This window comes from Sander lucioperca, chromosome 23 (assembly GCF_008315115.2).
Source record: "Sander lucioperca isolate FBNREF2018 chromosome 23, SLUC_FBN_1.2, whole genome shotgun sequence".
NCBI classification, from domain to species: Eukaryota; Metazoa; Chordata; class Actinopteri; order Perciformes; family Percidae; genus Sander; species Sander lucioperca.
Window position 1 is genome coordinate 14,049,272 of NC_050195.1, and position 24,186 is coordinate 14,073,457.

At 41.9% G+C, this 24,186-nt stretch overlaps 1 protein-coding gene across 2 annotated transcripts in view; it reads left to right on the forward strand.

The window, feature by feature from the left end:
* Positions 1 to 18,905, forward strand: part of LOC116048939 (kinesin-1 heavy chain) — a 41,927-nt gene extending 23,022 nt beyond the window's left edge. The window contains exons 12-26 of one of the 2 annotated variants that reach the window (XM_031298262.2): positions 175 to 374; positions 1,429 to 1,497; positions 2,560 to 2,766; positions 3,865 to 4,008; positions 7,274 to 7,462; positions 8,191 to 8,308; positions 8,759 to 8,829; positions 10,396 to 10,505; positions 10,593 to 10,694; positions 10,777 to 10,837; positions 12,435 to 12,506; positions 15,219 to 15,323; positions 15,975 to 16,182; positions 16,875 to 16,992; positions 18,315 to 18,905. In XM_031298262.2, coding sequence (XP_031154122.1) covers positions 175 to 374; positions 1,429 to 1,497; positions 2,560 to 2,766; positions 3,865 to 4,008; positions 7,274 to 7,462; positions 8,191 to 8,308; positions 8,759 to 8,829; positions 10,396 to 10,505; positions 10,593 to 10,694; positions 10,777 to 10,837; positions 12,435 to 12,506; positions 15,219 to 15,323; positions 15,975 to 16,182; positions 16,875 to 16,992; positions 18,315 to 18,321 — 1,781 coding nt within the window. In that variant the 3' untranslated portion in view covers positions 18,322 to 18,905. The remainder of the gene's footprint in view (positions 1 to 174; positions 375 to 1,428; positions 1,498 to 2,559; positions 2,767 to 3,864; positions 4,009 to 7,273; positions 7,463 to 8,190; positions 8,309 to 8,758; positions 8,830 to 10,395; positions 10,506 to 10,592; positions 10,695 to 10,776; positions 10,838 to 12,434; positions 12,507 to 15,218; positions 15,324 to 15,974; positions 16,183 to 16,874; positions 16,993 to 18,314) is intronic. The other variant, XM_031298263.2, reaches the window with a different exon arrangement.
* Positions 18,906 to 24,186: the final 5,281 nt, after the last annotated feature.

Here is a 24,186-nt window from a genome sequence, read left to right on the forward strand (position 1 = left end):
TGACAAACGCAAATGCAAATTATTCAAACAAGGGCAGGTGAGCTTGAAGGGACTGTACACCAATCCCAGAAGTGGAACGTCGTCCATATAGACTAGGTTTACGTTGGTCGAAAAGGGGTGACAGACACCCACAGAGACCGGAGCTGATGTCCCTTTTGCTTCTGCCCCCTGCAGGAGAGAGTGTTCCAGTGGAGGATCAGTTTGATAAAGAAAAGGCCAAAGCAGAGGTCCAGGCCCTGGACAGTGCGCTCAGCAACGATAAGACAGCACCCACACCTGCCCTCAGCACCCTCCCTGGAATCAAACTCACAGATACAGAGAAAGAGAAGTATGTTGCAGAAATGGCCAAGCTTTACAAAGAGATGGATGACAAGGTGAGGAAAGTGTTAGTCCTATGAAAAATATATGGTCTCTCTTTTGCCCATGCTTGTGCACGCACACCAAGCATACTTGTATCAGTGTAGTGACACACTGAAGTGTTCATGCCTGTCGTGTGGTGTCATTGATCAATTCAGAAAAATGTTATTGATCCCAGGTGGTAACAACTAATCACACTGTGACCACCTGGAAATGTGACAGAGTCTTTCTGAATTGGACAATACAGCAACGTCAAGTACAATAATGCATTATGGGTTAATAACAGAGCTCCTGAAGTATAAGATGTGACTTTACTGTAATGAATCCATCACCACAATACCACATCTAATAACATAAAGTTAAGTATGAACATCAATATATTGTAATGTGTTATTAGGCTGCACATGACATACATCTATCCAGTGTATGTCCTGGTTTCTCAGTATGACTATAGGCTATATTGTAGGGACCAGTACAGGCAGATAAAAATGAATTCAAATAAATGGTTCTCAGTGGGATGTCAATGATATTAATGCAATGGTGTAGGTTTTGTTACAGCATTTGTGGGGGGACATATTAAGCAGGTTGTCCGGGGGTCCTCCACCAGGAAATATTCTGATAAACCTTTCTGCACCAATTTATGTTTGAAATGTAACACTTTATTTATGTAAAGGAAAACACAAAATAATGCAGGCTCTCAGGCATTCTGTACTGCTTTCAAATATAGATACATCTGTTTTCTCTTACATTTGGAGAATAAATAGTCATAATTAATTGAGAGTAAAGTCATAATATTTCAAGAAAAATATAAATAATGCAAATAGTTTATTACTATAAACAATGTAATGTTAAGATGTCATATTATGCATACCATTTTCTAATTTGTTATTTAAATGTTGCCATTCTTGCTAGCTTTAACTTCCTTTGGTCCTTCTTACATGAAGTATTTCTATTGGCCAGCAGATGGCGTGATTGGCTGCTGTTCAGTATTGCCTGTGGCTTTCGTGGAAATAAATGAATATGTTATATTTCTCCCACCCCACCACCACCATCATCCTCCCCCTCCACCAGGATGATGAGATCAACCAGCAGTCTCAAATGATGGAGTCGCTGAAGCAACAGATGTTGGACCAGGAGGAGGTGACACTACTCCCCCCTTCCTCTCCCTCTCCCTCTCCCCTCCTTTCCCTTCCCCACTGCGTCTCAGCCCTCCAGCCGTTCCTGTTAGCACAAACCCAGTCTGACAGCTGATTGCAGGCCATTAGTAGCCCAGCAGGAGAGGTCAGACTGTAACTCACCACAGGAAAGCAACAGTGGATACTTACAGACTGAACACATACGGGTTTTTTAGCTACAGAAAAGTAGTACAGAAATAAGATAAGATAAGATAAGATTTTCCCGAGGGAAATTTGTCTTGGACAAACAAACAATATCTGATCTTTGACAGGGGTTCCTCAGAGTTACTGTAGGGGGGGGCACCAAATTATTATTATTTAAAAAATAATATGTAATAATAAAAATGTCTTAACATGAAATATTAATCAGACTATTTGTGAAAAAACGCATTAATGATAGGCTACCTGGCCTGTAGCATGAATCCAACATATTAGCAAATAAAAATCTGCCTATATTGGGGAAAAACATTAATGATAGTCTTACTGGCCTATAGGTAAGGTAGTCTCTAAGGTCGCCATACAGATACAGTTAGTCCTAAGGATTCACTGTGCCACATGTATGTTTAACATTAAAACATGATTTATAAAATCATGCCAACAATTATTATTTTAATAGCTTGGTATTCTATGCACTAAAAAGGTATGTATGAGGTAATGTATAAAGGCGCATACAAATGCTCTTTCTGTAAAGGGGTCCTTGGCTTAAAATGAAGACCCCTGGTTTAAAGAATTCAACACACCATAGTATATACATACATACACACATAGTACACAGACACAGACTGTTGCATCACTCTGAGTGGACATGCTCATGTTGCATGCAGAGACTGCCACTAGCAAACACAATTGCACTCTGCCCGTTGTACCACACATCATAATAGTCGTCAGAATTTGTGCAGTAAGGGTAAGCCGCCTTATCAACATAAAAGATCCTGTTATGAACGTGACTCCCATTTCACCTCCCCCTCTTCCCTTCCTAGGCTGAGCATCAACTGTCTTCTTCTTCCCTCCCTATCCTCACCCGTAGCTCTTAGCGTCCTCCCGCCGGGACCACGACACCCTGCAGACGGAACTCAACCGGCTGCTGTCGGAGAACGAAGCCTCCAAGGAGGAGGTGAAGGAGGTGCTGCAGGCCCTGGAGGAGCTGGCGCTCAACTACGACCTCAAGAGTCAGGAAGTCGAGGACAAGGCACAAGAGTTTGAGGCTCTCAGTGAGGAGCTGAACGAGAAATCGGTACTTTTTTATTTTTTACATCTGAATCCAGGGCTCCAGACTGCCACCAATTGGTCGCATTTTGCGACCAATTTTTGAGACAGTGCAAGTACTTTTTACAACTAATCGCACATGTGCGACCTGCAAATTTGACAACATTTTTTATTTATGTTGAAAAACAAGGAGGGAGCGAGTCTGCCAGAGTTGACCAATGTGTGTGTGAGAGGGGGGGGTCCGTGAGTGATAAGTCAAATGCGTGGGTAAAGTGATCTACACTGGGGCTGCACAATATGTTGAAAATATGCGATAACGTTGTTGAATATTGCGATAGTGACAATACTTGCGATAAATAAACAGATATTAAAATGTACTCAGTTCTGTCTTTCTGCTGCTTTCAGTATTCTGCTAAAATACAACAAATTGCTCGTTACATTTAAAACAAACAAAAGGAAATAATTTCCAACATTTAATTTAACAAATTGAACTGAACATAAAAAGGCACCACTAAAAAAAAAATGACATTACATTTTAAAGGGCAGTTTTCTGCTGATATTTTCTTTCAACCAACACAAAAAATCGGAGTGTCTTTTTGCAGCCTTTCGAGATATGTCCATTGCGCAAGTTGATATTGCGATGATGATTAAAGAAAACCGATATGTTGTGCAGCCCTAATCTACACCCGCTTCCGCGGCGTTGCACTCATCGTCCGTAAAAGTCAACCGTGGCAAAACGAACCGCTGAGCGTTTTTTCCATCCACGGCTGCTCCTGTACCAGAGCCAGGCCCTTCACAGCAGCAGAGTTTGAGTCAGAAGAGGTTGTGGCGAAAAAGGCCAAGAACACACTGTTTCCGGCAGTTGCACTTTCTGTATTTATTACCAAAGCATTTATCAGGAATACAGTTACAATGGGGTAATTGTGAGAAATTGCAGTGCACGTCGTTTTAAGGTGTGCGCCCTTTAATTCTCTGCCTGTGCCCCTAAAATGTTCAATTATGGGCTTCGGTGCTCCTAGTAGAAAACGTAAGTCTGTAGCCCTGGAATCCATTGGAAAGCATAGCACCGATTACACAGGATCAGCTTGTCAGGTGTGTATTCATTTACGTTACCATCCCCCACCAGAGCTCCTTGGCCTCCATTGACTCTGAGCTCCAGAAGCTCAAGGAGATGACCAACCACCAGAGGAAGAGGTTCACTGAGATGATGTCATCACTACTCAAAGACCTGGCCGAGATCGGCATCGCCGTGGGGAGCAACGACATTAAGGTTACCAGCCGCACTCTTTCAAATTCAGAAATATACTGGAAACTAAGAGTCATTTCACACGTTGGCATAGCAACCACGGCCTGTTGAAAGAATGATTTTTGTGACATTACCATAGCAGCTGAAACATCCACTGTCTGTGGATGTTTCAGCTGTGTGGATGGATCATTTTCAATCCATTCCTCAACACCAAGTATCCAGGCAATAATAATAATAATAATAATAATAACAAATTAGGGAAGGATATGTGTAGGGCTGCAGCAAACATTTATGTCTGTTGTCAGTTAATCTGTCATTTAGGTCACTATCGCCTGGAGGGGATCATGCATTCGGTTGTGTGTGTGTGTGTGTGTGTGACAGATTTCCCACCTTGGTCAGAAAGAACAGGGGAGACACTTTGTTTCTCTCACTACGACTCTAGAGTCGGCACTCGCTCCGAAGCTAATCACTGTCACTCTCTCACTCACTCACTCACACACACACACACACACACACACACACACGCACATACACACATATGCCAGCCCTGCTATTCTCTTAAAGAGATCAACGCACACCCCAATGCACAAAAGCTCTTCGTGGAGCCTCTGCAGGACTAAATCACACTTAAGGGAGCCAGGTGCAACCATTGAGTGAGATTAAACTCTTCTTTGTTTTGGGAGGGGAAAGGGAGACGTACCTGGCAGAGATCTACTCCCTACTGAGTGCACTTTTTCTAGTTTAGTACATTCATTTAGTTTACAAAATGTCAGAAGTTGTGGAAGATTTCCCTTTACAATTGTCTGACGGTGCATTTTTGCCAGAAATGACAAAATAGTTGCCAATACATTTTCTGTTGATGAACTAATGAACTAGTTGATTTCAGCCCCATGATTATTTATGATTATTATAGTTTTCTATAAGATATCAGTAAATTGTGAATTCCCCCGAGCTATTGAGCTGACAAAGATATGAAACAGAGAAAAGCAGCAAATTGTCACAGGAAACAGAAAAGTCCCAGGAAAGCTGCATTCAGCATTTCTGCTCGATAAATGACAGACAGGCGATTATTGAAATTGTTGTCCACAAACTTACTAACAGATTGATGTTTTATGGAGAAGTATGATCATACAACTGTAGTGAGTCTCCTCTCAACAGTAAGGCCGTCTGCTGTATAGCGTTATTATGAACAAGTGAGTATTATGACACTAGTTTAGAGTTCTGTGTTCAGCAACAGTTTTCCGACAGTTTCATTTTGCACAGGTTTTAGTGTATTCCCAGCTGTAGGGTTTTTAAGAGAGTTAGAATCTATTTTAAACTCCGTGCCTCAGCAGAAGGGATAGGCCAAGTATCTCTCGTGGAAACATATAGTACCACTAGTTTGTAAATGGCAATTGCCAACAGCAGAGATCTTCAACAGGGGGTCCAGGACCCCTAGGGGGGTCCTCAGAGTTGCTGCAGGGGGGCCGCCAAATTACTGATTGATGGTAAAAAAAAAAAATAATCTGAAAATATATATTAACATGAATCCGACATATTATTAGTAAAGATAAATCTTTTTGTAATGTACACAACATTGATGATAGGCTTACTGGCCTATAGATAAGGTAGCCATTAGGTAGCCTTCCACAGATACAGTTAGGTTAAGGATTCACTGTGCCACATTTCAACATTAAAACATGATGTATAAATATATGAACATGCCAACAATTTTATTTTAAAAGCTTAGTGTTGCATAGGCTTTAGGCCGCCCTACACGTTATTGTAGGCCCAGTTTATTTTGCAACTCAATTTTATACAATATACAGTATGTAGTAGGGTGCTCAGTCTCTTTTTTTTAGCTAGGGGTCTTTTGTCTAAAAAAGACCCCCGGCCTACAAAATTGAAGTTCCAAGTGGGAATTTAACCTTACCCTATGCTAGAGCTACACTCCACCCATTAGAATGCTAGTCCTGTAATGTCTCTAATATTTTGTATTTCTATTTTGTGCACTGCACATCTGAGAGATCACCTGTCAGCCAAACTGGGTTGCCAAGTAACACTTTTTGTCTTGGTTGTTGGTGCATTCATTACATAAAGATATTGAACATTCATATGAAATAAACAAAAAATAAATACAGAAACTAATATGTGCATACAACTGTTTAAAGTGTCTATATGTAACTTTCACTTTGTGTTGTTTCTAGCGGCCGCTTTGGACTAAAGCGCTAGTGTTTACCACACCTGCTGTCATAAAGATCTTTTCTTTACGGTGCTGTATTAGCCACTGTATATTACTGAGTTAGCGTTACCGGGAGGTCATATAGTCACGATGAATATTTTGCTCAGACAGAAAATCATTAATTTACAATAAGAGAATACGTAACAGAAGCATCGTTGTATTTCCAGTGTTGCTACGGTAACTTAGTCTACTTTGGATGAATCGTGAGCTAAACCAGGTATCACTGTCACTGGGTCACCAGCCAAAGCATTAAGAGATTGTTGTAGCAACCAACCTAATAACTTAGATAGCACTGCTACTTGGGCGGAGTGATTAGCGCAACACCTGAAAAGCACCGTTGTTACTCTGCTCCTCACCACGGGGCTTCTCAGGTGCTGCAAGCAAGTATGTATGGATTTATCTAACTCTGGAGGATACACTGAATAACCTAAAGTCTCAATAAGTCAGCGTGTTCCTTCAAGTATCACTGTTTCTTTGTTTAACCGCAATTATTTGTTAACATTAGCTAAGGTCCTATGGGTATGACTGATGGTAATTATCAGTTTTATGTTCATTTAAGAAAAAAATAAGTTTTATGATAATAAAGAGGCGTGGTTTACTTGTGTTATTACATTATCTGGGTCACATAACGGTGATATAACCAAAAGATATAACCTGGGATTCATTCAAAAGTTTAATTTTCTGAAAAATAAATACAAGAATAGATTGGAATATTGGACTGAAAGAGACAATTATATTGTTAATGGCAATTATTTCTGAGACAATTAATTGTATGTTAGAATTTGGAATTGTGGGCGCCTGGGTAGCTCACCTGGCATATAGAGGTTTACTCCTCGACGCAGCGGCCGCAGGTTCGACTCCGACCTGCGGCCCTTTGCTGCATGTCATTCCCCCCTCTCTCTCCACTTTCATGTCTTCAGCTGTCCTGTAAAAATAAAGGCCTAAAATACCCCAAAAATAATCTTAAATAAAAAAAATTGTTTAAATTGTTAAAGCTCTACAAGCGACACATACAGTACATTTCAAAGAAAATGTTATTTACTGTTACTTTGCCTTCTGCCCTCCCAGCAACAAGAGAGCAGTGGTCTGATTGACGAAGAGTTCACGATGGCGCGTCTCTACATCAGCAAGATGAAGTCGGAGGTGAAGACGATGGTGAAGCGCAGCAAACAGCTGGAGAGTTCCAAGGCCGAGAGCAGCCAGAAGATGGATGAGACGGAGATGGAGCTGATTGCCTGCCAGCTCCGTGTCTCCCAGGTAACCGCTGCTTACCACTGCTGCCGCCATGGAGACTGTCACCATAGTGACAAATAGTGGCGGTGGCATGTGGTTATCAATTAATCAAGCTCAACAAGTTGACAGGTTTTTGCATATATATTTTTTTGTTTTGATGTGATTAACAAATGTTTTTTTTTGTTTTTTTTAACATACCCCCCCCCCCCCCCCCTTCGCCATCACCACCCACCCAAACACAAATCAAGAAAAGATGACACAGTAACTACAATATTCAAGACCATACAACAAAATAATAACAAGATAGACAATGAACCAAATAAACACCATAAACCCATCATACACGTCTCTCCCTGGTACACAGCTTCTTAGGAGCCCTCCAGAAAGTTCAGGTACTTTCCCCATTTTCTAGTGTAGACCTCCAATCTGGCAAACCGTTTATATGACAAGCCCACTCCTGGATAGACGGCAGCCCTTCATTCTTCCATCCTCTTAAAAGAATCTGTCTGGCTATCATTACACTAGTCTGGACCCAGCTTCTTATGTGCTTATCCATCCCGTTTAGGATTGACCCATCTCCCAGAACAAATACTCTTAGGCTGAATGGACCCTGGGTCCCTGCACTCTGACATAGGTTATCATCTATCCTGGTCCAAAATATATTTTTTGCATATGTATGCACATCTTTGTTCTGCGTGTTGTTTGTGTGAGTTTTAATCACAGTATATAATCATTTTCCTGTTGGCGTCCAGCATGAAGCTAAAATCAAGTCCCTGACAGACACCCTCCAGAATGTGGAGCAGAAGAAAAGACAGCTGGAGGAAACGGTGGACTCTCTCAATGAGGAAATAGTCAGGATCAAAGCCCAAGGTGAGCATAATTCACTGTGCTGTCGTATAACAAATCCAGCATTAACCCTTTAATGCTCTTCTCCAGAGCGCATTTTTAAGTTGTGCTATCATGAGGGAAATGTGTTGGACTGAGCCCACACAATCCATCTTCCAATCAATTTTCAGTACTAGACCTATCAGATGTCACTCATGGCATGTTTATGGTGTAGATTTATATTTTTGCTTTGTAATATTTTTGATTTTTGTAATGTTTTTTATTTTTTTGAAACATGCACATCCAGCAATCTTTAAAAAAAAAATCCATTGTTGGTAAAGGTGTTATTTCCAACGTCAGCAGATGTGGTCTTTCCCTGTAAATTGACTCTACTGTACTCAAAATAAAAATAAAGAAAAAAATGGTTGGGACTATTACAGTAAATGTCGCAGCAGCTGTAGCAGTATTCACAGAATGATAGTGATACCTTATCAGTTTGTCTCCTTCCAGAGAAAGTCAACACCATGGAGAAGGAGAATGAGATCCAGTCTGCCTATGAAGTCAAGGTACTGTAAGGCAGTGTTCACACTTGAAGTCTTATTTTTTAAGCTGCCAGCATCTGTTTTACGTTATAAACCTATGGAGTAAACAGTGTTTTCCAAAAAGTCCTGAGCGCTTTTTTAATCGCCACTGCCAACGTTTTTTTCTGCAGCTTATAGCGTCTTTTGGAAGTTGAAAAAAGTTAAATGTTTTGGAAAAAAAATTCCCTACGCCAAGAGTTTTTTTGACAGCTGACCAATGACAACCGGAGTAGCGAGACTTGTCGTTTCCATAACAAGAAAAAATGGAGTAGGTGCCGATAGACTTGTGCTAGTGTCGAAGAACAGCGAGTTATATGATATTAGCGGGTGCTCCCTGTTCAGGGAACTCGCTTTGTTTTATCTAACGTATGTAGCACTGCTCCCTCTCTCTGTTCATTCTCTAGATCGCTCCACCCCTTTGTTTTATCCACATAGCACTCTTGGATACTGTAGCATATAGTACCTTATTGTCCCACTAGAGCACTGCGCTCCCAGAATGCAGAGTTACTTGTGGTTCCTAGAGTCTCTAAAAGTAGAATGGGAGCCAGAGCCTTCAGCTATCAGGCTCCTCTCCTGTGGAACCAGCTCCCAATCTGGGTTCGGGAGGCAGACACTGTCTCTACATTTAAGAGTAAACTTAAAACCCTCCTCGTTGATAAAGCTTATAGTTAGGGAGTGAGGAGTTGCAGCGTTTGCCTCGACCGGCGGGGGAGGGTGTATCGCTACAGACACGGCACCCCTTCTCTTCTCTGCTTCTCTTCATAGTCGTCAGATTCATCTACCAACCCTTATAGAGTTGGCTCAGGTTTGCCTTGGACCAGCTCTAAATTATGCTGTTATAGTTTTAGACTGCCGGGGGACTTCCTTTGACACACTGAGCTCCTCTCTTATCTCTCTTTCCATCTGTGTGCATCCATGTCCCAGAAATGCTTTTTACTAACTTAGCTCTGGGGAGCTTATTCCCCAGAGTCCTTATGTTTTCGTGCCTCACAGTTCCTTGGATTAGGGTTGCACCTAAATCATGGTTGCTCGGCGCCCTGCTATGCCCTACTACGCCCTGCTATGCCTTGTTATGCCCTGCTACGCCCTGAACTATTATTTCTAGTCATAGTTCCATTATCTTTATTGTTACTATAATTGTTACTGTTCATTGTACCCCCAACCGGCACCAGCAGATGTCCACCCATCAAGAGCCTGGGTCTGTCCCAGGTTTCTCCCTAAAATGAAGTTTTTCTTCACCACTGTTGCACTAAATGCTGGCTCTTGGGGGAATTATTGGAATTGTTGGGTCTTTGTAAACTATAGCGTGTGGTCAAGACCTACTCTATCTGTAAAGTGTCTTGAGATAACTCTTGTTATGATTTGATACTATAAATAAAATTGAATTGAATAGCGGTAGCTGTTGTTATTGCAACAGAAGATGCTCCGGCTGCTTTTTGGAACAAAAACGCTTCCAGCTCCTTTTTTAACTACAAAAGCACCCTAGTCGACTTTTTCTCCTCAAAAGACAAAGTGTGGTGTGTGTGTGTGTGTGTGTGTCTCTGTCTTCAGGAAGCTGTGGAGATGCAGATCCAGTCTCACAGGGAGGCCCATCAGAAACAGATCAGCAGCCTGAGAGACGAGCTGGACAACAAGGATAAACTCATGACAGAGCTACAGGAGTGAGACACGACATCACTAAACACCTCTCTCTCTGAATGTTGAATGTAAAGAGTTACGTACTGATACCGTTACCAACATGTGTGCAGTCTGAACCAGAAGATCATGCTGGAGCAGGAGAGGCTGAGGGTGGAGCACGAGAAGCTCAAGGCTGCCGACCAGGAGAAGAGCCGCCAGCTGCAGGAGCTCACGTAATGCCTCTATGTAGAGTTAGGGGGCATGGTTTCCCATTATGCTACCTACATTAAGTAACATCTATTTTACATTGTGCAGGGTGTTGCAGGACAGGCGGGAGCAGGCCAAACAGGACCTGAAGGGACTGGAAGAGACTGTGGTCAGTTATTGGCATGTCCATTTACATCTGTATTTAATTAAAGGGTAACTTAGTTTTTTTTCATCCTATGTTTTTGTGTCTAAGTGACTGATGGGAACAACAATCTTTGACATTGGTTTAGTATTAAGCAAGAACGCTGCTGATAACCTTTTGGAAAGGATTTTTTAAAGGAGGTCGAGCTTTCTGTTAAAGAGTAAGATCCTTCTTTTAAACATAAAAACATCCCTGAGATCACTATCGCTAAATTCACCAGACTCCATGTAAATAAACAGCCATTTTGTCTTTGTAAAATACACTTCATTCAAAGACGACAGATACAAAATAAAACTATGAAAAGCTGTTTTGGTTCATCTTTCCTCTTTTTCAACAATCACAACTCTAGTTTTGGTTGAAATAAACAGTTTATTGATTTACATGTGAAAATATGCTGGCTCTATACACGCTAAAAGTATTGGTTTTTTTTGTTTTTTTAAATGGAGTCTGGTAGGTTTAGCGCTAGCGATCTTGGAGCTGTTTCGGGTTAAACAAAGAGGATTTACTTTTACTGAGTCTGTCAGTGGCAAAAACATCACTTTTAGTGGACAAAATTGACGATGCGTATTTGCCCCATAGGGTTACATTGCAGCCCGGTTCGCTGCTGCTGATCAGAGTTCTTCCTTAATACTGGACCAATTTCAAAGATTGTTGTTCCCATCAGTCACTTACACACAAAAACATAGGAAAATGGAGTCTAGGTTGAAAAAGTTACCCTTTATATAGAAAAAAAGAAAGAAGGATTTTATTAAATCTTTTCAATTTAAGAATTGACAAAGTGACGTATTAAAATATTCAGCTGCAACAACTCGATCCAGAAACAGTGTCCCATTTACTCTGGAAAACTGACATAAGAGTATACTAAAAACAGTCCTTCCAGAAAAGTGTCGAGTTTTTTTGTGATTGTTGCGGGCAAAAATCCTTGATTATGCGGCACGTTTTCTTAAAAAATGCGATTGAATATGTGCAATATTATGCGATGAAATTGCGGGAACTGCCAAAAACTGCAGTTTCTTCATGGCTTCATCACGGGGTTTGCAGCTTTTTGATGATGTTCACGTCATTACGTCACTTCATAACGTTCCCATGGCAACAGGGGAAAATGGCTGCTCTTGTGTGAAGTAAACGCAACATTTTTCAACTTTCTGCTAAGATATATGGGACTTTTTTGCAATGAAAATGCGGGGATTATGAAATCATGCAAGCCCCGTAAGCCCCCATATTTTGCGCGGAAATCGGCAATTTATGCGGTGTATTTGAAAAAATGCGGCCCCTGCATAAATATGCAGACTTTGGCTGATTATGCATTGAATTATGCGATCGCATTTTTCTGGAGGGACTGTAAAACCAGAAAAACAATCAGTCAGTGCCAAAAACAGCACTTTTAGTTGACATAATTGACAGTGCGCATTTGCCCTATAGGATTACATTGCATCCTGGTTCGCAGCAGCAATGCCTCAGGGGACAAAAACCTTGACAAAATCTGGGTGTAATTGTACCAACCCTTTAATATCTCTAAACATTGTCTTCTTTCTCTGAACTGGCTTTCCTTGCCGTCACACAGGCCCGAGAGCTGCAGACACTCCACAACCTCAGGAGGCTTTTTGTCCAAGACTTGGCCACTCGAGTCAAAAAGGTAAAAGCCGACAGTATGTACATATCCCCGTTCTCTGGAAGCTGCTCACAGTACACTATCACTGTAATTATCCTCCTGTAATCTGGTTTAATGTGTGATTTAATCTCCTATCTAGTGTAATATCACATGAGCTTTTGTTTGCCCCGACCACAACATTTACCAGGAATGAGACAAACCGAGCCATAGCACCGGCTGCACCATGATGAAATTTTAATGAAACCGGGGAACACAACCAAAAGTGTGTGTAATAAGTAGGCCATCTGATTCTTCAAAGGTAGCAGCTGTAAATTAGGGACCTGGGCTCTCAGCGTGGCACTCATCTCCAGCCCTCAGGCTGAGGCTTGATGAGATAAACAAAGGCAAAGCAGGAGGACAGAGAATATGCCACGATGTTGTTCACATCCCAAATCTGCTGATTATCATCTCATTAATCCACAAATAGGATGCTTTGGATTCAGGCGTTTTGGTTACAGCCTTTTTTAGACACTGGGTTGGAAGAACTGAATGCAACAAATCAGTTGTACACAGGTAACTGGCTGGATGGATGGATGCAGAGGGAAAACATGGATTAAAATCAGTGTACAGATATGAGGAAAATATGCAATATGTGATAATGTTAAATGTCGTGATACTAACGATAACGATATTACTTGCGATAAACATATTAAAGTGTATTCAGTTCTGCCTTTATTCTGCTAAAATACAGCAAATTGCTTGTTGAATTTATAAACATTTTATTGAACAAATTCAACATTGAATTGAACATAAAATGCACCTCTAAAAAAAGGACAGTTACATTTTAAAGTGTTCTACTGTTACTCTTTCAACTAACGCACAAAATCTCTAAGCGTCTTTTGGGATACGTCGCAACCAGGACTTGACATTAACTTTTTTGCTCACCAGCCACTGTGGCTAGTGGTTTCCCAAAGCTACTAGCCAATCAGCATCTTCACAAGCCGCTATTTTGTGGGAAATTACGTTTTATTTCTATAAAATTGATTATATTGTGCTACAATTAACTAGAAGAACCATATTAACACTTTTAAATGGAAATGAGCACTGGAAACACCGAAATCAAGACTACATACAATATAACAATGCAGTCATCAAATATTCAGCTCTGATAATGTGTGTAAAACTCCTTTTTGTATGAAAACATGCAACCGAATAAGACACAGACATAAAAGAGTAGCTTCTTACTGCATATGCTAGGTGGTGCAGGGGTGTAGAAGATTAGATGAAAGTAGTTGAAAGTCATTTGGAGCGCGCTCGCTCGTCACTTAGCAGCCGGCACGCGCCCTCTGTGACGGGAAGCAAAGCACACAGCCCAAATGTCCTGCTGCGCTCTCTCTGTACTTCTTCTATAAACCTGTAACTGATACAGTCTATGACTGTTGCCTCGGCTTGCCATGTCGCATGTGCGCGCTGAACGGAGCTCTGGGGGACATTTTAAAGAATCGCCGCGGCCTGCTGGTCTGATGTGCCGTACGGGCCACTGTCCTCCGGCCGTGGGCTGCCACTGCACACTGGGTCACAGCTGTGTTCCTGTGTGGGGCGGTGGCACAGTACTTCAGCCACCAGTGTTACAATATAAAAAGGCATGCCACCCGCCAAAGTGGCTAGTGAGAGTGACTGTTACCCGCCACTGCCAAATCTGCCGGCATTTGGCGGGTGCTAATGTCAAGCCCTGCTCGCAACCTTTCGCAATTTGTATATTGCGCAAGTTGATATTGCGATCATGGAAAAAAAAAAAAGGATGTATTGTGCAGCCCTATACAGCAGAGATCTTCAACAGGGGGTCCGGGACCCCTAGAGGGTCCTCAAGAGTAACTGCAGGGGGGCTGCCACCTTTGTTAATTTTTTTTAAAATTCGAAGAATAAATACTTAAATATCTTAATATGAATCCAACATTATTTGGAATATTATTAGCAAATATAAATCAGCTTTACAGTTTGTAAAAAACAAAACAAAAAAACAACTAGGCTTACTGGCCCATAAGTAAGGTAGTCACTAAGATCCACAGATACAGTTCATCCCAAGGATTCACTCTGACATGTATGTTTTACATTAAAACATGATTTTATAAAATCATGCCAACAATTATTATTGTATCAGCTTAGTATTCTTTGCACTAAGAATGTATGTATAAAGACTTAGGCTGCTGTCACGACTGGTGCGAAGGCAGGCAAGGTTGGGACCCAAATGCAGTTAAAAGAGCTTTATTCAAAGACAAGCAAAACTTACTTGGAGTAATAATCCAATAAATCAAGGAAATCCACGAACAGGGACTGCAGAAACAAAACAGAACGCACAGCAAACAAGATGAGACGATCCGACAAGAGACAAGGGAAAACAGAGAGACTAAATACACAAGGTAATGAGGGAACGAGAGGCAGGTGACACAACAGGTGGAACAAATCAAAAAAGGCGGGAAACAAACAAAGACAGGAAGAAAGCTAGACAAGACAAGGGAGACAAGACAGACTACAAAATAAAACAGGAAACCAAGCAAAACAGAGAAACAAGACTACACAATAAAACAGAACAAAATACCAAAACCCTGACAGCTGCCCACACGTTATTTTAGGCATAGTTTAAAATGCAACTCAATTTCATACAATAGGGGGTCCCAGCTCCATGTCTCTTTCAGTTAAGAGGTCCTTGGCTTAAAAAATGTTAAGACCCCTGCTGTGTGTGTTGTTCTTCATTAGAAGGCTCAGATGGACTCAGATGACACAGAAGGCAGCGCAGCCCAGAAACAGAAGATCTGCTTCCTGGAGAGCAACCTCGCGCAGCTCACCAAAGTTCACAAGCAGGTAAAAAAAAAAACGCACAGTTACCACAGTGCTTCCTACTGTACCTGAAATTATCCTATAGGTGGCTTTCACCAGATTCTGTGTCTAAACGTTCTTCTCCCTTTCCTCTCACTCTCCAGGAGGTCGATCTTTCTCCTAAAGAGTAAGATCCTTCTTTTAAACATAAAAACATCCCTGAGATCACTATCTCTAAATCCACCAGACTCCATGTAAATAAACAGCCATTTTATCGTCGTAAAGTCGACAGATACAAAATAAAACTATAAAAAACTGTTTTGGTTCATCTTTCCACTTTCTCAACAATCACAACTCTAGTTTTGGTTGAAATAAACACATAGTTTACTGATTTACATGTGAAAATATGTTGGCTCTATACAGGCTAAAAGTATTGTTTTTTTAAATAGAGTCTGGTGGGTTTAGCGCTAGCGATCTTGGAGCTGTTTCTGGTTAAACAAAGAGGATTTTACTCTTTAAAAAAAGTCTCTGTAGGGATCCTTTCCATAATGTTGTCAGACATTTAGAATAATAATCTGAGTCTGTTAGTGGCAAAAAACAGAACTTTTAGTTTATAGAATTGACAATGCACATTTGCCCCATAGGGTTACATTGCAGCCTGGTGTTATCTCTTTGTGTTATCTGTTATCTCTGTAGCTGCTACGGGACAATGCCGACCTCCGCGGCGAGCTGCCTAAACTTGAGAAGCGCCTGCGGGCCACCGCTGAGCGGGTCAAAGCCCTGGAGGCGGCTCTGCGGGAGGCCAAAGAGAACGCAGCCCACGACCGAAAGCGCTACGAGGAGGAGATGGGGCGCATTAAGGACGCTGTCAAGCCCAAAAACATGGGCAGGAGAGCCTCCATAGGTAGGTGAACACACATACACACACACACATATAACTATATCTTGGATAATAAATCCTGACAATGTGTAGAATAATATATGTGGTAGTCTCGCTTTCCACACAGCATTCCTGGATGGGAGAAAAACGTGCTCTGGTTTATTGGCATTTCTTTAAACCAATCGCATTCGTCTTGGGCGGTGCTAAGCTCCAGGCGGAGCTAAGGCGCCTCTGCTAAATAGCCTCTGGAAGGAACTTGTTTTGGTGGAACATGTGTACGTTCAAAAGTAGTTTTAGTCGTGCAAGAGAAAACTCAGATTGGACAGATAGTCTAGCTAGCTGTCTGGATTTACCCTGCAGAGATCTGAGGAGCAGTTAACCATAGTCCTCAGAAAGAGTTTAGAATGCAACACAAAGAAAGAAGAAAGGGACTGACATCCGGCCTAAAAAGAGGGACATCCGGCGAAAATTCCGGCGGCACCTGAACAATCCCAGAAGTGGAACGTCATCAATATAGACTAGGAAACAGCTAGCCTTGCTCTGACTAAATTTCAAATATACACCTACCTTTAAAGTTCAAACTAACGTGTTCTACGTCTTTTGTTCCCTCTAAATTCAAACGAAGAAATATAACTGTATGTGCACTCTGGCTAACATGTGATGCCTCAACCTGCTCTCTGTATGTGACTCACGTTATCTCTCTGTGTCCGACCCAGCCAAGCCCATCAGGCCAGGCCAGCTGCCGGGAGCCTCTCCCTTGAACCCCAGCGTCAACAGGTCCAACCTCATCCAGAACACCCAGCCAGGAGGCATCAAGGGAGGAGGCAACAACAGGTGAGAGAAGAATACACCCTCTTCTGTGGCCGGGTTGGTTCAGTGGGTAGAGTAGGCGCACATATACTGAGAGGTTTATGCCTCGATGCAGAGGTGCAGGGTTCGAATCCGACCTGTGATGATTTCCTGCATGTCTTCCCCCCCTTTCTCACCTAGCTGTCAAAAACTAAAGGTGGAAAAGCCCAAAAAAATCATCTTAAAAAAAAAAAAAAGAATACACACTCTTCAGAGCGGCTGCTCCATAGTAGCTGGATAAGGCTACATTTACATTGCTACATTTCGGTTTAAAAACAAACATCTTTTGCTCCGTTGACGCATTACGCATTCCCCCTGCTCTGGTCTTTCCCCCTCTCATTCCCCCTGCTCTGGTGTTTCCCCCTCTCATTCCCCCTGCTCTGGTCTTTCCCCCTCTCATTCCCCCTGCTCTGGTGTTTCCCCTTCTCATTCCCCCTGCTCTGGTGTTTCCCCCCTCTCATTCCCCCTGCTCTGGTGTTTCCCCCCTCTCATTCCCCCTGCTCTGGCGTCTTCTCCTCTCATTCCCCCTGCTCTGGTGTTTCCCCCTCTCATTCCCCCTTCTCTGGTGTTTCCCCCTCTCATTCCCCCTGCTCTGGCGTTTCCCCCTCTCATTCCCCCCTGCTCTGGCGTAAACCCCCTCTCATTCCCCCTGCTCTGGTGATTCCCCTTCTCATTCCCCCTGCTCTGGTGATTCCCTCTCTCATTCCTCCTGCTCTGGCGTTTCCGAGCCCCTAAACTGGAGACATTAGGAAACCCTTCTGACCCGTTTTGGTTGGTAATCTGCGGGGTTGTGTTACAGTCTCAACGGCCGCAAACGGAGACCTTTGGCAACACCGACACTGACGCCAACGTTTCTCCTCCTGATTGGGTCTTATTGGTCACGACGTCTCGTTCTCTGAGACTAAAGCTACTAACGTTACCATGGCAACTACCAGCAACGGGCAGAGTAAATATTGCTGCCTTCTGTTTAACCCGGCATGCGCATGCCCAGTATACCAGAATGTTGATGAGATATTTTGGTTTGGGCGTGTTAGTTTAAAGATTAGTTCTTCTCCTGGAGCTAAAAACATGCATGTGCACAGAGATCGCTTTTGGCTCAAAACTCTGCTTAAAAACCAAAACGTACTGTAGCAATGTAAATGTAGCCTACGTATACAGAATTACTCCCTTATGATTGGCTAAAGAAGACCTTCTGAGATTTTTTATTTTTATTCTTACAGTATGTATTCCTTATCCAGGTAAGACATCCAAGTAAGACAACATGTAAATTCCTTTCCATTCCTGTTCTCTTCTGGTTTCCCCTTCAGCCCCTGAGGATGGAGCACAGTCACAACAAACAGCTAGCCAAAGCTCCAAAACCCAGAGATGTTTCCATTCCCAAATACTGAACTTTCACCTGGAACCACTGCACCATTCTTCCAACGTCAAGTGTGTATATGCTGTATATAAGTATGGCATGTACTGTGGAGTCCTTCAAGCCTCTGGCTCTACAAGACAACCGGACCACATTAGTGCCTTGCAAATGTAACAAATAATGTCACAAGTTCTGTTGACAGCAACTTACTAAGATATTAGTCTAAACTGTGCCAACATGAATAAGAAGATGCTACTGTCATGCTGTACATGACACTGGTTTCTCTTGGCTTTGCTTTTAATATTTCTCAGGGGTGCACCAGATACTTCTCTGCCTGTACATCATTATGTGCAGATTATTGTTATATTCTATTTTAAACATCTAAAAGTGTCTTTAACTACACATTGGTGGTTTAGAATTATCCTCCAGTTTTTTCGCTGGGTGATTGAGAACAGAAGCTACATTTACTTTTGCTACGTTTCAGTTTAAAAACAAATATCTTTTGCTCCGTTGACGCATTACTCATTCCCCCTGCTCTGGTGTTTCCCCCTCTCATTCCCCCTGCTCTGGTGTTTCCCCCTCTCATTCCCCCTGCTCTGGTGTTTCCCCCTCCCATTCCCCCTGCTCTGGTGTTTCCCCCTCTCATTCCCCCTGCTCTGATGTTTCCCCCTCTCATTCCCCCTGCTCTGGTGTTTCCCCCTCTCATTCCCCCTGCTCTGGTGTTTCCCCCTCCCATTCCCCCTGCTCTGGTGTTTCCCCCTCTCATTCCCCCTGCTCTGGTGTTTCCCTTTCTCATTCCCCCTGCTCTGGTGTTCCCCATCCCCCTCTTATTCCCCCTGCTCTGGTGTTTCCCCCTCTCATTCCCCCTGCTCTGGTCTTTCCCCCTCTCATTCCCCCTGCTCTGGTGATTCCCCCTCTCATTCCCCCTGCTCTGGTGTTTCCCCCTCTCATTCCCCCTGCTCTGGTGTTCCCCATCCCCCTCTCATTCCCCCTGCTCTGGTGATTCCCCCTCTCATTCCCCCTGCTCTGGCGTTTCCCCCTCTCATTCCCCCTGTTCTGGCGATTGTCCCTCTCATTCCCCCTGCTCTGGCGTTTCCGAGCCCCTAAACCGGAGACATTAGGAAACCCTTCTGACCCGTTTTGGTTGGTAATCTGCGGGGTTGTGTTGCAGTCGCAACGGCCGCAAACGGAGACCTTTGGCAACACCGACACTGACGCCAACGTTTCTCCTCCTGATTGGGTCTTATTGGTCACGACGTCTCGTTCTCTGAGACTAAAGCTACTAACGTTACCATGGCAACTACCAGCAACGGGCGGAGTCTCCACACTGCCTCCTGTTTATGTCCAGTATACAATAATGTTGATGAGATATGTGTTAGTTTAAACAGAGATTAGTTCTTCTACTGGAGCTAAAAACACTTGTGTACACTGAGATCGCTTTTGGCTCAAAACTCTGCTTAAAAACCAAAACGTAGCGATGTAAATGGAGCCTGAGAGACACAATATTTATCTGAACAGTTCACTTCCGTACACCTGTAGATCAAGTGTATGCATGCAATGCCTTATTTTCTGTCTGACTGGCTCGCCATCACTCTTCTTATTAACTCTCTCTAAAAGCCATTACCTCCTCAGCTTCCCACAGATGATATGACTCTCGTCTCTCAGCTCAGGGCAGGAAGCGCGCTGGGAGTGGGAAGACACAAATGTAATTTATGCCTGATAGCTGCAGGCAACATTTCACTTATGTTTACCTTGTTTGGTAAAACATGAATTATGTTTTGTTTTTTTAATGTAGCTAATGTATCCAGACTGAATGTGCAGTAGGAAACACAGTGGATGATTGGTACTTACCCTGCAACACTCTGTCAGCTCTGTAGCCTTATGAGACTTAACAAGTGCAATGACATCATGTTGTTGTTCAGAATATAAAGTTAAAGCTTCCATAGAAAAACATTTGACTTAACTCAAGAAACTCAAGAAAGAATAAAGCGCTCCATGCACCAGTACATGTTATGATGAAATTAACCTTTTTAAATGCTTATTATGCTATACACTTTCATAAAATGAATGGGTGACTGGATGGAGGGAGGAAGGGAGGGAGGGAGGTTGAGAGGGATGGGTGGAGGGAGGGATGGATGGGTGGAGGGAGGGAGGGAGGGAGGGAGAGAGGGAGGTATGTACTTTATTGATCCCAAATTGGGAAATTGTCATCTTACAGCAGCAGATTATCCAGGCATTGCAAGGGAAGATATTTATCAACAGAAAATAAACACAAAAAAATATTCTAAATTAAAATAGCTCAATACAGAATAGAAGAACAAATATGGCATACTACTAAATATAATATATGTGTCCAGGTTATAACAGCACTTTACATGTACAGTGCCTAGAAAAAGTAGGTGGATTTCTCAGCATTTTTGCATAATTTGGTCATAAAATGTGGTCTGATATTCTCCAAAGTCACAATATTGGCAAGCAACGTCTGCCTGAACTAGTAACATAAAAACTGTTAAAGGTTTTGGTGGATTTATTTAATTATTTGCTTGAACATTCAAAGTCAGGTTGGAAAAAGAATGTGAACCATATGTTTTAGGTAAACCTCATTTTACAGCAGTGATGTGTTGAACACATCTCCACATTGGCCAGGAGGAATTTTAGTTTATTTCCCCGTACAAAATGGTTTTATTATAATGATATTTCAGGAATGTCTTTCACGAATTCATTTCATTTGAGGATTTCAGCAGTGACTGAAACCATTCTGAAACATTTCTTTTCTAATGTCTCACTTTGTAGTTCATGCTTCACTGTGTTTAGGGGCATTTTCGTGTTAGATCTACGGAGAGCTACCCTGAAACTTCAACATGTAAAAAGGATTTTCATACATTTGAGTGCACTGTTTTCTCAATGAGTAATGTTTGTTCAGGCCCAGGGGCATCCTGCTGATCACTACTCCATGCCTCACTTTAAGGATGATGTTGTGTTATTAGTTGGTTTTGCGTTCCAAACAAAGTATAACAAAATAAAGTCTCTTGTTTCAAGTTTTCACAGAACATTGTCCCAGCAACATATTAGAACATTCACGTTGCCAATTAGAGAGGTACAATGTCATCAATGTATTCTAAGGGAGAACCTCCATGGTGCCCTTCCATGGGCACAAAAAGTCACCCTTTATTTTTCTTCTTGCTGAAGCATAAATGGTGACCGCCGTGTTGTTGAGATATTTTGACAGATCCATAACTGTAACCCTGTAAGGCAGGGGTGTCAAACTCAATTTCACTAAAGGCCACACATGGAAAATGAAAATCATAAAGGGCCAGACATAATTAGTTTATTGACATGCTTTTATTTACTGGAAAAAGTGTCATATTTTTGACTGTATTATTGCATGTCTCATATAGCTTTCTCCCTTATAGTTTGGTCCACATGAAGCCCTAAAAAAGTCAGCAAAAAAGTTCCTTAGCCATCAAAGACTATAGCAAATAACAAAACAATGAATTTTCATTACATTTTTTTAAGCAGGCTACAACACAGCTGATTCAGAATATGCAAAATCTCTGGTTCTCAAAGTCGGCAAATTCTGTGTCGCATAATGTACAGCTTGAAAACTGTTTCTCGTCTTTTTGGTTTGGCAGGCCAAAATTTATTGTGAACCTAAATTGATATGTGGGCCAGATCAAAATTTGGTTCACTGCCACCTTTTTAAACCTTTCTTTGCCTCCTTGCGTCATCTGAAGTACTCTGAAAGCGAGCGGTGTGAATGAGATGAGTATCATTTACAAATATTGTTCATATGTTTTGTACAGAACAGGCTTCACCTAACCACTAACTACAATTTCAACTCATGGATGGGAAAATCTGACTTATAGTCTTTTTAGAGCTCATAGTGAAGGTGTTACATACTTTTTCCTATTTGTTTTTTTAAATATTAATATATATATTAATATTATTTAATAAATATGCCAATCCGGAAAACAGCTATTAACAGTGTTATTAATTTAAATATTTGTCTCTTATAGTGACTTTGATGAAGATCAGACCACATTTTATAATGTCTACTTTGTACGCAAGGGGAAATTACAATGTTTTCACTCTGTTGTTATTACACACAGGCCTGAATTACACACACATGCTCAGTACCTCTACATGCACTAATGGAGAGATGTCAGAGTGGGGGGGCTGCCCATGGAAAGGTAAGCAGTTGGGGTTTCGGTGCCTTGCTCAAGAGCACCTTGGCAGGAGGTGAACTGGCACCTCTCCAGCTACCAGTCCACCACCATACTTTGGTCCGTATGGGGACTTGAACCAGCAACCCTCCGGTTCCAACTCCCTACTGACTGAGCTACAGCCACTATGGATCAATTATGCATAAATGTAGGTCATTCCAAAGAGTACCTTACAAACCCTGCAGCCTGTTTCCACAAGAGCTTTCTGTAGACTTGGACCTCAAGTTAAGTTTTTTCTATAGAGCTAATAAATAGCCGGACAGCTGTTTGTCCACATCAATATGAGATTTTGGGTCTAAAGAAGGATATTGTCCAAAGAAACACTGCATGCCAAACACAAGTTTGAGTTTGTACAGTAAGCACTGTTTTTTTTTAAGATTGCTAACTTGTAGAAATGAAATGATGTTTTTGAAAATACATGGAAAGCCCTGAAACTGCCAAATAAAAAGAATTAACGAAAATGAAAGAATTCCCTTTGATATCTTGACAAAAAAAAGTTAATATTGGGTTGAGCTCAGTGTGGTGTTTAATTATGATCATTTACATACCCCAAAACATTCACATTATCAGTCCTTACATCCCAAAACAATACTGAAATCCACAATGCTGGTGTCTGTCATTTCCCTCCTTACACCAACAGGGTGTGCTTTTACACAAATATGCTAATACGCAATGAGAAGTGACGTGGTTAAATTACAGTGCAGGCGTTCATATATATATATATATTATTCTGAAATAATGTCAACTTTGAGTTTTATTGTCTATGACTATTCTTTTCAACTTTATTTCAGACACAAAGGTCCATACTGGTATAAAAATATGTAAAACACAACAACACAGACAAGACCAAAAAGTTACATAAATTGAAGTTCATAAGATCAAAGTGATTAAAACACATACAGACATTTTTTCCAATGTTTCCAAAAGCAAGACGAGTACCTTGTGTCACTCTGTGTGGGGTCAGTTAAAGCCATTATAATTTGTACGTATCATTTCTCAACACAGCATGAAAGGTGGGAACATGACTAGTCACACACATATGACTCGCACTTGGTTTGAGAAAGATCCTACACATTGTAATTATAGTATATGGTTTTAAGAATAGGACAAAGGGGCGCCGGGTAAGCTCACCTGGTGGAGCGTGCGCCCCATGTGCAAAGGCGTAGTCCTTGTCGCAGCGGCCGCAGGTTCAACTCTGGCCTGCGGCCCTTTGCTGCATGTCATTCCCCCCTCTCTCTCCCCTTTCATGTCTTCAGCTGTCCTATATAATAAAGGCTTAAAATGCCCAAAAAATTATCTTAAAAAAAGAAAAAATAATAGGACAATGAAAATAGGCCTATTATTATTATTATTATTATTATTATTATTATTATTATTATTATCAAATATTGAAACTAATGACTTGACTCTGAGGGTAAAGCCTGCGAGCTTTTTGAAATATCCATTATACTTCCAATGTTTTTTATTTATGGACTTAATCGAAAAAAAGTGTCCGCGGAGCCTAAGCACCGGACAGGCCAGGGAGGTGTTGGACCTGGAGGGGGCCGGCCTGCCGCTTGGATCAGCGCTGACACTCGGGTGGGGTGGGAGCAACAAACCAGC